Below are 14,898 nucleotides of genomic sequence, written 5' to 3' on the forward strand. Positions count from 1 at the left end.
GGAGAGTCAAGTGTTTCTCTAATGTGCACAGTGCTCAAAATGGGGAGTGTCATTCGTCCTGCAGTGAATATATCAGAAAGGCAGGTTGCCTAGGGGAAACTGGGCAAAGCAGAACTCAGACGATCAAAATGAGACCAACTCTGCATTGCAGAGATGTCTGCAAAAATGACATGAAGGCTGGCAACATCAATCCCGCCATGTGGGAATCTCTTACAGACCACAGTGCCTGGAGTCAGGCAAACAGGTCGTGCATCTGCAGCAGTGACCAGAGGAGGAGCGACCGTTGGAACGAGCACAAAGAGAAGAAAGACCATGATGCATTTGCAGCAGCACAACCTGATGCCTTCACCTTCCTCAGCTGCAACAAAACATCTCTCCCATATCAGCCTCTACAGCCACAGCAGGTGCTGTAACTCTCCAGTGGTTTGACTTCATCCCCAAAGGTGTACTTTGTTGTCTCCCGAGACAGAAGGTTGTCAGCCTCCATTGCCTCATGAGGCAGACGGAGGTTTAGGTCACCAATAGCAAGTCAGGATGGGTGAGAAGTTCAGGGTAAATCAACTCTGCTGCACCCTAGAGCCGTTCCATTTGTCCTGCGGTGTCCCCTCCACACACAGCCTCTCCTGCTGCAATTAGGCTTGGGGGGGAGCATTCTATTTTAGATATTTCCTGGGCGGGGTGCTGTTTCAAGGGGGACCTTTATTTGAGGGCATGTCTAGAGAATGAAGGCTTAACTCCACTGGCCATTTGGAGCTGGGGCTGATGGTAGTTGGTGTGCAACAACATCTGGAGGGAACCACATTGGCTCCATCTGCAGGGCTGTCTTTACTTGATTTTTTTCAAACTTCTTGCTTCAAAGCATGGCAGCCCAGCTGCTACCTGGGACTTGACTTGATGACAGTCTCCCCCCCCCCCCCCCGGTAAGGCTAAAATATATGAAAAGCAGTTACACACAGAAAGAGAGGGAGGGAGGGAGGGAGGGAGAGGCATGCCAGCCTAGTGACTGAGATGTGCATCAGAAGTCATTCTTTAGGTGCTGTAGGCAATGGTATACCTAGGGGTTGGCCGGGTTGGCGTCCACTAGGGGCAGGCAGTCTGGTGTGGGTGGGTGTAAAACTCGCCCCTCTCCATGCATGCTTCCCAGGCCACTCTTTCACTGCTCTCGGTGCCTGGGCAAGGTGCGCAGGCTCCTCTGGGTGCCTGGGCGGAGGAATCCGGTCATGCAAGGGATTGGGGGCACCAATACTGGTGCCTGCCAACTCCCCAAGGGAGCCTAGGTATACTTCTGGCTATAGGGTTGGCTGGTGGCAACAAGAAAGAAGGCCTTGTCTTTCATTGGGAGTTGTAGAGCTCCCACCCAAGGAATGTTATTAATTTATTTAATTGGATTTATATCCCACCTTTTTCTCTTGACAAGCTCAAGGTAGCATACGTGGTTCTCCCCCTTATTTAATCCCCACAACAACCCTGTGATGCAGGTTAGGCTGAGAGGCAGTGAGTGGCTCAAGGTCACCCAGTGAGTTTCATGGCTGAGAGGGGAGTTGAACCCTTCCCAGGTCCCCATCCAGTACTGTAACCACTAAACCACATTACCCAGTATCACCATTATTCTCCTTTGGACTCTGGGCAAAAGTCAGTTTGGTTTGCCCAAGCTATCAACACTTCTTACTATTTATTTGCTGAAGGGTATTTTATTGGTGTGAACTACTGCTTGCTTGTATTCCCTTCTCTGTTTTAAATGCTCTGGATATAGTGGAAATGAGGATATAATTCTTACTAAATTAATATAAAACCTCTAAATAAAATGCTAGCTGTAACACTGTTCCACACTGTTCCTGCATCTATGTGGACATGCCAGTTTGCAGGCTTTAGTTTAGTTTAAATGGTGCAGATTGTATAATCCAATTTGGTTTACAAAGTAACATTCTCTCAGATTAAAAGCAGTACCAGCACTCTGTTCTGCTACTGACTCATTTCCCGGCACCTGGATTTCCATAAAGTCTAGCATCGTCGACTACAGACTTAAAATGTATAGGAGGTATTTCCTTATCTAGAATTCCATTTAATGAGAGAGCAGAAGCTTAAAATGAGAGCAATCTCCACAACAAATGGAAATAGTATGTGATCTTAGACATTTTGAAAAAGATTTCTGATAAATTGTAGAGATTCCTCAGTCTTGCCATAAAATAGGGCCAGAGAGCTAAGAGCACATGTTGGGGCTTTCCGAGCATGAGCTAGTGTTATACTACTAGACTGAGTCCTGATGCTTTCTGAGTTGAACCATTTTGACTGCCTTTTCTGTACATGGAAGTAAACCACATTTAATTTGAGGCTACTGCAGCAGGTTACTGAAAAACCATTCTGGAAGGCCCAGCATATCCAGCTCTGACTTATTATTGAAAAGAGCTCACCTCACAATGCAACAGGTACATGTAAGTTACGAAGGTTTTGTAGCAAACCTAAGCATTACATAAGAACATAGGAAGAGCCTCATGGATCAGGCCAATGGTCCATCTAGTCTGGCATCCTATTCTCACAGTGGCCAACCTGATGCCTGTGAGAAATGGGAAAGCAGGATTTGAGCACAGGGCCACAGATACTAAGAAGCACAAAGCTTTACTTTCAATGAAGATGGTGATGCTGCACCTGGTGGATTTCTGCCTGACATGCTGTTTTTAAAGGTATGGAACCGCAGTTCATAAAAGAGCAACCTCAGATTCAGCTTTGGAATTCAAAAGCATGTTTATCGCACGGAAAACTTTCTGTTACAGGGTAGTTTAATAAATATAATAATAAATAGTGACTAATAATGTAAACTCTACTTGTTTTAATTGCAATGTTTTTATAACCTGCCCTGGGACCCTTTGGTAAAGGATAAGCTAGAAGTATAAATTAAATTTAAAAACACGTATTATCTCTATCACTAACTTATGTGAAGGACAAGTTCTCAATATTGGATTTGCTAAACATTTGCTAAACCCATTCCATACAGGGATTGTAATGTTTTATATTGCCCCAATTGCATAGTAAGTCCCTAATATCACTACTAGTTTCTAAGAATGTGGGGTGCTAGTATAAAGATTCTGCATACAGTTAGGATATTATACATAGCTTTGAAATGTTATGTTTTATTTTTCACACAGGAGCCAGGGTGAACCAATGGTAGTATAAAACAAAAAAAATTCCTTCCAGTAGCACCTTAAAGACCAACTAAGTCAGTTCTTGGTATGAGCTTTCGTGTGCATGCACACTTCTTCAGAAGTATCTGAAGAAGTGTGCATGCACACGAAAGCTCATACCAAGAACTGACTTAGTTGGTCTTTAAGGTGCTACTGGAAGGAATTTTTTTTGTTTTGACTATGGCAGACCAACACGGCTACCTATCTGTAACTGGAACAATGGTAGTATAGTTAAAAGTAAAATATTAAATGTTGACTAGTATTTAGAGCTTTGGATAATTGGAAGTAACATATTAAGTATAGCTCCATAGACAGTAACTTGAGGTGGGCTGTCCTTCAAGGTGTATTGAAACCCTATCATAACATAGTGGAAAACGGCAAAAGCAAAATATGGCTTGTATTTTAATATAGCAAAATGTAATAACATGATTTTAATGCCTGCTATTTTGCTTCTTACTGAAGAATTGGATAGAATGCTGCCTATTCACGTTCTCTTGTGTCTGTGAAAGGCACAGACTTGTGTATGTCTTCTTTGAAAGATAGTGGAAAGACTAGCAAGTGAATGTGGAATAAGCTGTAGCTGCAGTTCTACTGTTGGGCAGTAGTGTTAATATTGATTAAAAATACTGGCTTACAATATATTACCATGGAAATTCTGTAGTTTAACTATGAACATTATCACAAATAGCTGATTTGTGATATCGGACAAACAGGATCCGATTATGAATGTCCTATAAAATTCAGACAATGTTTCCTGTGTGTTCACATCATACTTAGAGTTCACTTCATTGTAAAAGCTTGCTGTGGGGTATTCTTGTAAAATGAATGTGTAAAAAGAATGAAGAAAATGTATTTAGAGGAATAATGTGTATTAAATTTCTATAAGTCTCTTTCTGATGAGTGCATTAATCTCCTTGGACCTCAGTTTATTCATATAGAAAATGGGACTATTTCTTATAGGTCTATTGTGCTGCATTTTTTACCTGCTGGGATATACTATGGAATGTATATATAGTTGGCACGTGTGTGTTTCAGATCTACGTGCCAATTAATCACAGTGAATATAAGGGAAGTACCTTTAAGAAGTCTTTGCTTTTTTCCTGCCTTAAACAGCAGGGACTAGGTAGGTGTATGGTGAAGTTTTAGGACCCCTTATACAGGCTGTGGGGGTGCTTATTTGGGGATGGGGATGACCGTGTACCTAAGGGAACGAAGCTCCTTTTGCCTCTGCTGAGTCTTATGCTATTGCCTATGAGCTGCTCTCTTCATACACCGCAGTACAGCACTAGTTTCAGCTTCAGAGCTGTACATCCCGCCTCAGCCTTCTCCCTCTCAGCCAGTTTTATATTTGCGCGCCCTTTCAATCCCCGGTGACGTGTACCCCGCCGCGTCCAACCGGCAGCCTCCTCTGGTCAGGACAATGGAAGGCGTTCCTCCAACCAGCGCAGCTCCTGCCTCGGCGGCAGCCAATAGAAAAAGCCCTGTGTTGAGAGTAATGTTACCAGCACTGAGAGAGTGAGGAGGCTGCGTATCGATCCAGCTCTCAGCCATTGCAGTGAATTGGACTACATACGAGATCCAGGCAGCCTCGGTGGCCGGCGCGCGTGTGTTTGTGGCGTGTGTGAACCGAGATCCTTGTCACGGGGTGAGTATCCTGCGGGGGGTGGGGGGCCGCCGGCTGGCTGGGGGGGGGAGGCCGAAACTCCCGAGCCTCTGTGGGGGTTGGGGGGCGGACGGCGTAGTCTTTTGGGGGTGCGAGGGGGGCAGGATTAGCCCTCACGAGACACACAAAGGGGGGATTCAGGCAGGGAAACCACACTTCCCTCAGCACCGGGGAGGAGGGGGGGCAGGAAAACACCGAGCTGCTCTTTAAAAGGCGGGGGGGGGGTCGGGGAAAAAAGCCCCAGATCCACACCAAAAGTGGGGAGTTTTGAGAAGTGGTTGAAGGGGACCCACAAATGCCGGGAAAGCGCCTTTCCTCTCCTGCCCGGATAATCGCGGCCGGGCTCGTCTCTTTAAACCCGTGGAAATGGGGCGGGGGTCTCGGCTGAGGCGGGGGGCGGCGGCGGCGGCGGAGGGAAGCGGTCTTGAGTGCTAATAAGCTGCTTACATAGCACGGGCGATAGAGCCATTGCAGCAGAGCCGTCTCTCTATGTAATGTGTGAGAGAGCCGTGTGGGGAGACGGACTTCGCATCGCGGGGCTGGGCTCGAGTGTGTTTGTGTGAAGGGGTGTGGGGGGGGGGAACGGGGGTGTCGTGTCCTCCTTTCTCTGCCTGGCTCTCTCCCCGACCCCCTTTCATTGTGGGGAGCCCCGCGAATCCCCGGGAGTGTCTCTGGGCGTTGTTGGCCTCGGGGCGATAAATCACCTCGGGAGCTGCGCTTGCTGTAACATGGCTGACGAGAGCCGTGTGTAAGTGGAGGCAGAGGAGGAGGAGGAGGGGGGAGGAAACAAGGCAGGCAGGGGGAGGCGCGCGCGCACGGGCGGGCGGGGGCGCAGTTCAGGGGAACTTTTTCCAAGGCGTCTTTTATCCCTGGGCGACGGAGAGGGGAGAGCTCCGCAGGCGACCGTTTAAAAGCCCGAGTCCGGGTTCTATATATGTATAATGTATATATATATGTATTAAGGGGGGAGGTTTTGGAAAGGGGGGGCCCTTCTGGCAGCTCTCAGTGGAAACGAGACGCTCCCCCCCCCCCCGCCGCCGCCGCCTCATTGCCTGTAATGGCTGAGTGTGTGCGCCAGAGTACAGAGCGCACCAGGCACACGCACACACACACACAAAGGGAAGGAAGGAGCCATATTCTCTATGAGCAGCGGCCATTCCGAGAAGCGGCTTCGCTTCCTGCTCGGCTGCCGCGGGAGCCCATGCAAAAGGAGCGCTTGCCGCTTGCCATTGCCGCCGCGCGGGCGAGAGGCGACCCCGGGTCCCGCGCGCCCGGCGAGAGCGCGGCCTCCCCGCCTCGGCTGAGCGCCCGCCACGCGCATTTCGAGGGGACTTTCTCTCATCAGCAAGGCGTGCGCACAAAATGGAAGGAGATCTGCCGCCGCCGCTGCCGGTGGTGACCTTCTTAGGCAGCAGCCTGCGCCATTTATGAGCCCTCCCTACTTCCCTCCCTCTCTCTCTCTCGAGCTTTCCCGGCTCGTTCGTGTAGATTAAGGCGCACCGAGAAGAATCCCAAAGCTCTACAGCTGCAGCTATATTTATTGTCGGGCGCCGTCCTTGGAGCCTGAGCACATCGAAGCTCGTGGCAGCGTAGTTTCTAAGAGGGGAATGCAATTTAACGCGACGAGCTCGAAAAAGCTGCGCCTTGATCATTTTTATATCTGTGGGGTGGGCTTTAGGTTTTTTTGGGGGGGGGGAGTTACCCCTCACGAAAAACTTTTCTTTCCCCTTCCGCAAATTATCCCCTTCATAATTAATACATGGCTATGTGAAAGGGGGTAAATTAAAATATTTATAAAATTCAATTTTTATGGTTGAAGTGATCCCCCCCCCCACATTACCCTGTAATGTAGGAAGCGTTCAGCAGTGGAAGGAGCATTTTAAATAACACTTGTGAATTACATTTTCAGAGGTACATTTTATATCACGCTTTAAATCTATTAAGTCCCTCAAGTCCCTTTTTCTGTTGTTTTAATTATTAAGTTAAGCCATAGCAGCCTCTTGTCTTAATTCTGAGAGTGCATTTTCAGACCCAGGCTCCATTGTAGACACCAGCAGCTCCTGGCTTTTAAGTGTTGTTTACTTGACAGAAACTTTAGACCGGACATGTTTAGTCAGAGAACACAAATCTTTTTCTGTCCGCATGCCAGACTGATAGGAAATTATGCCTTTCTGTGGCAATGCCAGTTAGAGCTGTGCACATTTCCCTAGTCAAGTTGTGCAAGCTGGAGTAGAGAGGTACTTTCTTCAACATGAAGAACTTCAAGAAAAGCGTGGTCTGTACTAGGAATCCTTACTTCTCAGAAAGAAAGTGTCAGCACAAATATGAAAACTGTAGGGCTTAATCTGAAAAAGTAAGAATGCGGGAAGAGCCCTTTTGGATCAGATCAAAGGCCTAACTTATACAGCATACTTTCCCACAGTAGCCAGCCCACAAGCGGGACATCAAGGCAGTAGCCCTCTCCTGCAACTGGTATTCAGAGGCATGCTGTGTCTCATTCTGGAGCCAGCAAGTAGGTTTGATCCCCATATGGGACAGCTGCATATTCCTGTGTTGCAGAGGGTTGGACTAGATGGTCCTCAGTGCCCTTTCCGATGCTACAATTATATGATTCTATTGCTGTGAAAGAAATAGCTGTTATAATTTGTAGGTCTTGATAGTCTTCCCTTCACGAATTCGTCTAATTCCATTTGTCAAGAATTTGTCACAATTGGTGGCCATCAGCACATCTTGTGGACACAGATTCCGTAATTGAGCAATACACTTTGTGAAGAAGTACTTTCATTTCCCCAAATCTCCCATCATTTGACTATTGAATGACGCCAGTTTGTAGCACAGGTGGAAACCATTTCGCATGCCCCGCCCCTATTCTGGCCTCTTCTGGGTCCATTCATCAGTTGTGTGTCAATTGGATATGCACCAAATGGTCATGTTTCCCTTTAGTTACTTTTTTTCCAAAATAAAAAGCCCTAAAGGTTGTAACCTTTCCCCATGGAGATCAGAACCATACACAGCATTCCAATTGTGGTTTTACCATAGATGACGTAGCAATAGTAGCAGTTTTATTTTCAGTCCTTTTCCTAATGATTATAACATGCACCAATGTACATCATTTTACATATGCTTACACTGAACCACATTTGCTATCTCATTGCCCATTCCTCGATTTTGGAGAGTTTTTTTGAGATCTTCACAGTTCCTTTTTGGTTTTCCACTCAATAATTTTGTGCTGTTAGCGGTGATGGCCAAGTTTGCTAAGTCCAGATAATTTTTGAACAAATTTAAAAGTATCTGGTTCCCGTACAGATTCTTGAGGGATCTCTCTCTTTCCTTTCCTTTCCTTTCCTTTCCTTTCCTTTCCTTTCCTTTCCTTTCCTTTCCTTTTTTTTTCTTTATTGTGAGAAATGTCCAGTTTTTTGCTTCCTGGTTTGTTAGCCAATTATTGATCCATAAAGGGACCTCCCTTCTTATGCCAAGGCTAGGTTTACACAGGAACTTTAATGAGGCAGTTTGTTAAAAGCTTTTTGGCAGCCCAAGTATACAGTGTCCACCAAATCTGTCCACAGTTCTAAAAGTCACTGGGCCCTGTCTGGTTCTCATAGCATCTTCTGCAAATCTCATGCCCTTTTGCAATATGTGCTTTTGAAGGCACAAGCCCACATCAGATGATGAAGCAGCTATTGTGCATGAAAGCGCATCTCTTTATTTTTTTTGTACTGCTTTTTAAAGCAGACCCTTTAATTTTTTTGTACTCTTTATATTGGTATTTGTAGCTAAATACCCCAGTCTAGCAAGCATAACCTTAGTGTGTAGTAGTGCTTAATGTGCGTAGTGCTCCTTTGATGTACTGGGTCCCATGTACACGGTGTTAGAAACTGGGATAGGAATGCTAGGAGCCATGTGGCTCCTAGGCCCTATGTTGTGGGTGCCAAAACAAAATGTCTAGGCACCTTTTAAAAAAATTGCTGCACTGCTATGAGACCAGGCAGCCTCACAGAAAAAGAAAAAGCTGTCAGGTGAATCAAGGGATTTGCCGAATAGCGCAGGAGCAAAAAAAAATGTGCACAGGAGTAAAAAGGAAAAAATGGTGTGTCTTTTGCTGCTGGGCAAATCAGGTCTTTGGCACGGGTAGTGCAGTAGCAAAAGACACGCTTCTTTTGCTGGTGGTGTGCCAGGCAGACCAACTGACTGCAGCCAGGCAAGTGGAAATGCTAGGTGCTAAGGGTGGCTCCTGAACATCTCCATCCAGTCGCAAAAGGCAGGTTTGGAACTCCAGATCTAGTACAGTGGTACCTCGGGTTACATACACTTCAGGTTACAGAGTCCGCTAACCCAGAAATAGTACCTCGGGTTAAGAACTTTGCTTCAGGATGAGAACAGAAATCGGGCTCTGGCGGCGCAGGGGCAGCAGGAGGCCCCATTAGCTAAAGTGGTGCTTCAGGTTAAGAACAGTTTCAGGTTAAGAACGGACCTCCAGAACAAATTGAGTACTTACCCTTTGGTACCACTGTACCTGATGTGCAAGGGGAGTGATCTCTTCTGTCTTACTTTAGCCTTACAGTGCTAGGGAAGACTAGTTATCAAGTCTCTTATCAATGCCAAACAGGTTGTTATACTTGTCAAAGCAGACTGTGCCTACCATTAAGTTTAGGTAGCCGTACATACGTCACTGCTGAATACAAGAATTTTTTTATTGATGTTATAGACTAAACAAATTGTGCTTTGAAAAATAGCTTAAAAGGGTGATTCGAATTGAGAGGATTCACAATATTTAGTGCTTTTCTCTCAGAACAGTAATTGAAAACATTTTTGCCTATTATTTGGTATCAGTTTTCTGCAGTTCTAGCAGAACTTCATAGAATTAATAGTTGCTTGTATGGAAGACAGTTGCAGTTGGGTAAAGGTAAATTTCGTGTTCAGGGAATGTACTAGTATACCTTTTCTTATATCAGGAGTTCCATCAGGAGTTGCCTGATGTTGAGATGGAGGACTGCATAATAATTAAAAGTCATCTTATAGCAACATGTTCTGCATTTTATACAGATTTGTAACCAGTCGCCTGGTTTGCAAATCCCTTTAAACTTCAAAGTGAACAAACAGCCAAAGTAACCACGAGTGGTAAGCCAAAAATAAACCTTGCAAATCAGTGCTTGTGGTTCATTTCTCCCTAGCAAATCATGAATGGTAAGTCACGAGCAAGCAATGGTTTAGAGTGACATACTATCTGGGACACTGATGTACAACTATTTGGTTGCCTAGATAGTTGTCCAAGAATGTAGCTTTAAAGTATTAAGGGAAATGGCTCAGACTGGTAGTTTAAGCAGTTTTTAATCGTCTTCTTTTTCTTAATCTACTGTATGGAAGCCCCAATATTTCTCAAATGTTTCTACTTTGTCTTTCAGAAATCATCCAAAATGGGCAAAGGTGATCCTAAAAAGCCAAGAGGCAAAATGTCCTCATATGCCTACTTTGTGCAAACTTGCCGAGAAGAGCACAAGAAGAAACACCCAGATGCTTCAGTGAACTTTTCAGAGTTCTCAAAAAAATGTTCAGAACGGTGGAAGGTAAGTTGTTAGTATTGTTTTTTGTTTTAATAGTAATACTCAAAATACCCAAATAAATGCAATTTGCATGTAGCTATTTCTTAGGAATAGAAAACATACTCGCCAATAAATTTTACAAATTTAGAATGGAATTGGGTATAATCTTGAGCTGAGGATGCATACTGAATTATTTTTATAGACTATGTCTGCTAAAGAGAAAGGAAAGTTTGAAGATATGGCACGAGCTGACAAAGTTCGTTATGAAAGAGAAATGGAAAGTTACATACCACCTAAAGGAGAGACGAAAAAGAAATTCAAGGACCCAAATGCACCAAAGAGGCCTCCGTGAGTAGCTTTTATGGCTAACATGCATTGCGCTGATAGACATCCAAAAGAGTGATAGATGAATGGTGGGGAGGCAGAAATTTCACTTTTTATATAAATATGGATAGGTCTGTTCTGTTATATCGCTTTGCAATGCATAGTAAAGGTTCTCACCTTGCTGTACATAATTCAGTAGTTCTAACCTTTATGTTTCAAATGTTTATAATTTAATTTTCAGCTCAGCATTTTTCTTGTTCTGCTCTGAGTATCGTCCAAAAATCAAAGGAGAACACCCTGGCCTCTCTATTGGGGATGTTGCAAAGAAACTCGGAGAGATGTGGAATAATACTTCCGCAAATGATAAGCAACCTTTTGAAAAGAAGGCATCCAAACTGAAGGAGAAGTATGAAAAGGTAAACTCCAGATAGCCTCTTTTGCCATTCAAATTTGTCATTAAATATATTGGGTGATGTACAGTGTTGGTCATAGTAGACCTGTTGAAATTTGAGTGAACTCGAGTATGGTTAAAATTGGATGTCACTCATAGGAAATTAATGTTAAAAGGAATGGAGCCATACGCATGCTTGCATTTTCCCTGGAATGTTAAATGGTACCAGCAATCTCTATTGAAACTAAGAACATTTGGTATTATAAACAAAAACATCCATCTGTGGAATATATTTCCAAGTAACTTCTTTGGAGCTGAAATACTAAAATGATCTGATGAAAGTGTTGCTTAATTTAAAAAGAAAAGAAACTTGTAGGCTATGTGAACTAAATGTAATCACTAATAACATGCTTTTATTTGGAGCATGTGTTTTAATTGCTATAGTTTGAAGGAAAAAAGTGTATCACTCCTAATAGTGGCTAATATTGTAGCCAGTACATTGCTTTCTTTGTTTTTAATGGTTGAGGAATATTAACAGACAAGTGGTTTGTTTGTTTTTTTTGACAAATTCAGCATAGCTTGTGAACAAAATAAGATGGTCAGACTCTCAGGTCACTTTCATGTACTTACTTTGCCTTGGAAGAGGGATGACCATGTACAAGAAAGATACCCAGCTTGCAAAACCAAATGTGAAGGGGACATGCCTGCAAGATTATGCAGGTGCTAATCTAATAAAATATTTAGAAATAATGACCAAGGAAAGATCAGGCTGCTGCTTCTGAATTTGAAAAGAGTACCCACTGACTGCACAGCCTTTACACTTGATCGTTTGCATTTTGTGCTCTGGTGTTCTTTGTAACAGAGCATAGTATAATAATATATTAAGCCACTCATAATTGAGAAAATTAATTAAGCCATGGTGTGGATACTCTGTCAGTGTGGTACTGAGGAAGACCTAGCTAATGGCACAACTCTATGAGCCATGGATGTACAGCAGCAAGATGGGTAAAAAAAAACCCTGATCATTTTGGACAGGTAGGGAAATGAGAACAAAAATTTGTTTGAAATCCTATACTTAATTTTTTTAATGTAAGCTTGACATTGAGTTTATTGAGGCTTGCTGTATTAAGTGTTATGTGCAAGTCAAAAAGAGAAACATTGCATGCTGAAGGTGGCACTGTCTACTCATTAATTGAAGTGCATGAAATTTATCAATAAAGTATTAGAATTCTTGACTGAGTGTACTGCTGTACTGAACTGCAGTAGTACAAATCATAGTCATCTGAATAGGCTCTATGTTATGAATTACAATTCTGTCAAATATAGATTCCTGTGCATTTTCATTTAAGTGGTATTCCCTTCCCTCTGTGTCAAGTAGCTAAACTTTCTCTGCTTCTCCTAAGGATGTTGCTGCATACAGAGCTAAGGGGAAGCCTGAGGTAGCCAAAAAGCTAGCTCCACCTAAGCCTGAGAAAAGCAAGAAAAAGAAGGAAGAGGAAGACGATGATGACGACGAGGATGATGATGAAGAGGATGAAGATGAGGACGAGGAGGAGGATGAAGAAGAAGAGGATGATGATGAATAACCCTCTTTTAGATCAGTTCTTGTCTATAAAAGCATTTAACCCCCCTGTACACAACTCACTCCTTTTAAAGAGAAAAAAAAATTAAACATAAAGCTGTGTAAGATTTGTTTTTAAAATGTACAGTGTCTCTCTCTTTTTCTTCTTTTTTCTTTCTCTCTCTCTTTTTTTGTATAGTTAACACACTACCGGACGTGTCTTTGGGTAGCCCTGTCCTTCAGTGGTATCTCAGTGGCCGCTAACCTTGCCTAGTACAGTGAGGGGGTTGTAAATTGGCATGAAAGTTTAAAGCAGGTTCCTTGTTGGTGCACAGCACAAATTAGTTATACTTGCAGATGTAGTTGGTTACTCATTTTCATCAGTTGTCTGCATCAGAAAAAATAATAGTTGATCTGTTAACTTAAATACCACTCTGTAATTGCAAAAAAGAAAAAAAAATGTAGCTGTTGACATTCTGATTGCTTCTAAGTAAATACATTTTTTTTTTAATTAGTATTGTTGTCCTTTTAATAGATGCCCTTGTAAAGTCTTTCTTTCTGGAAAGCATATTCTCTCTGTTATGCCCTTTGGGGATCACATAAAAATGGCATTTTTGTTTCTTCATTCCTATAAGCCGATACAAGAGCTTTGATCTACACCCTAGATAATCATGATAGGGTAGGAAATATATACAGGCATATGCAAAGCGTTGTGTGTTTTTTTCCCTTCATATAAGAGGCCACTTTTTTTTTTTTTTTTGAGAACCCTGTTCTTAGCCAATCTGTATTTGCTCAGCTTTTGCTTACATACAATATTCTACTGATTTGTGTAAATTTACCAGTTTCTGAGGGCTGAGGAATATAGAATTCAGTTCAGTAGCATGGAATAATTCCAGGGGAAAATAACTTCAAATTTGTGTCCTTGGAGGACCACTGAAAGTATATTTTCATTTTGAGCTGTGAGGGATTTACATATGTGACTCCATTGGCCATAATGAGAGTTGTATTTGCAAATACCTGAATACAGAGGTGAGTGTACCCTACCTAAGCAGGTAATGTCAAATGCTAAAATTACTGTAATCCTTTTAGGATACCATGTCAAGTAATAGTTGTGGGCTTTACACAATGACCTCTCCTGGTAGTAAATGTCCCACAGGGAAATATTTTACTTTGCTAATGTTTTCTATAAGTGGTACCATTGTTCAATCTGTATGAATTCATGCTTTCATAACCATAGTAGTCCTAGACTATCCCATTTTCAAAATTTTATATTGTCTCAAAAGTCAGATGAGATGTATCTTTTTCTGTTAGTCTTTTTATAATGCATTCTTGATATTTGCCCATTTTGTAAGTTAAAATTAGCTGTATAGGGAAATTACTTTTTCCCCATATAGGTGTGAGATGTAACATGGTATTCCAATGACCTCTGATTTGATAAAATATAGGTTGCTTTGAAAACCAAAGTTAAAAGTTTGTGCACATTCAGTAAAAGTGCTGGCAATTATTAACTCTCTTCACATTTACCTGCGGACTAATTTGGGAACTGATTGGCAATTCTGTAGTTAAAAATTATGGTTCTCATGTGCCAGTGTTTAAAGATAGCATTCTTGTAACTTTACACACTTTTTTGATGGAGTATTGTTTTGTTATACGATTTTGACTTTTACGATTCTTCAATTTTGCATTTGTTTATGTATAACCTCAGGAGAATACTGAACATCTGATTTCCTGGTTGATACTAATAAAACAATAATTACAGAGGTTTTATATCTTTAGTTAAATGAGTTTATTTCAAATATTATTTCTCTTTACAGTTAAAGGCTTCAAATATGTTGTTAAATAATGGCAGTTCAGTAAATTGCACTTCAAGGTAATTGGTTATGGGCTGAAATACAAAGCTAACTTAGGATCCATGCCAAATTCTAGGCAATGTCCCCATCCTACATTGTTTTGGATGCCCCTCCAATACTCCAGAGGCTTTTTGGGATGTGCTGGGGGTAGCAAGAGGTGGGGAACTGTAACTTCCTTTACATTAGAATCGGGGCCACAGTAACAAACAGCAGTTTTGCTTGCCAAATGTAGACCTGGAGTTGTCTACAATAAAGCTATGTTTTCACCTGTACAACCAATCCTCCCCTTTCCCCTCTGCGTGACCTCCAAACCTGATCCAGAACAGTTTTGGGAGTGTGCAGGGAGAAAAGAGACAGTTCCAGGTTCTTGTGCCACTGGGACAACTTGGT

At 42.7% G+C, this 14,898-nt stretch overlaps 1 protein-coding gene across 2 annotated transcripts; it reads left to right on the forward strand.

The window, feature by feature from the left end:
• Positions 1-4,621: 4,621 nt before the first annotated feature.
• On the forward strand, positions 4,622-14,425 carry HMGB1 (high mobility group box 1). 2 transcript variants are annotated; one of them, XM_083737447.1, is made up of 5 exons: positions 4,622-4,824; positions 10,245-10,406; positions 10,585-10,730; positions 10,948-11,122; positions 12,501-14,425. In XM_083737447.1, exons 2-5 carry the CDS (start codon positions 10,257-10,259, stop codon positions 12,681-12,683), a joined length of 654 nt encoding a protein of 217 aa, XP_083593573.1. In that variant the 5' UTR covers positions 4,622-4,824; positions 10,245-10,256; the 3' UTR covers positions 12,684-14,425. The 2 variants fall into 2 exon arrangements, with proteins under 2 accessions (XP_083593573.1, XP_083593574.1); XM_083737448.1 differs by lacking the exon at positions 4,622-4,824 and adding an exon at positions 5,544-8,957 and having other exon boundaries at positions 9,018-10,406.
• Positions 14,426-14,898: the final 473 nt, after the last annotated feature.

This window comes from Podarcis gaigeae, assembly GCF_964106915.1.
Source record: "Podarcis gaigeae genome assembly, chromosome: 4".
Lineage (NCBI taxonomy): Eukaryota > Metazoa > Chordata > Lepidosauria > Squamata > Lacertidae > Podarcis > Podarcis gaigeae.

What these genes read in the sequence shown, in the direction of transcription:
- HMGB1 (XM_083737448.1), top strand. Translation starts at nt 10,200, where the DNA reads ATGGAAGCCCCAATATTTCTCAAATGTTTCTACTTTGTCTTTCAGAAA. An exon ending in AATGCACCAAAGAGGCCTCC is followed by an intron (nt 10,731 to 10,947) that starts GTGAGTAGCTTT and finishes TTTAATTTTCAG; the next exon opens with CTCAGCATTTTTCTTGTTCT. An exon ending in TGAAGGAGAAGTATGAAAAG is followed by an intron (nt 11,123 to 12,500) that starts GTAAACTCCAGA and finishes GCTTCTCCTAAG; the next exon opens with GATGTTGCTGCATACAGAGC.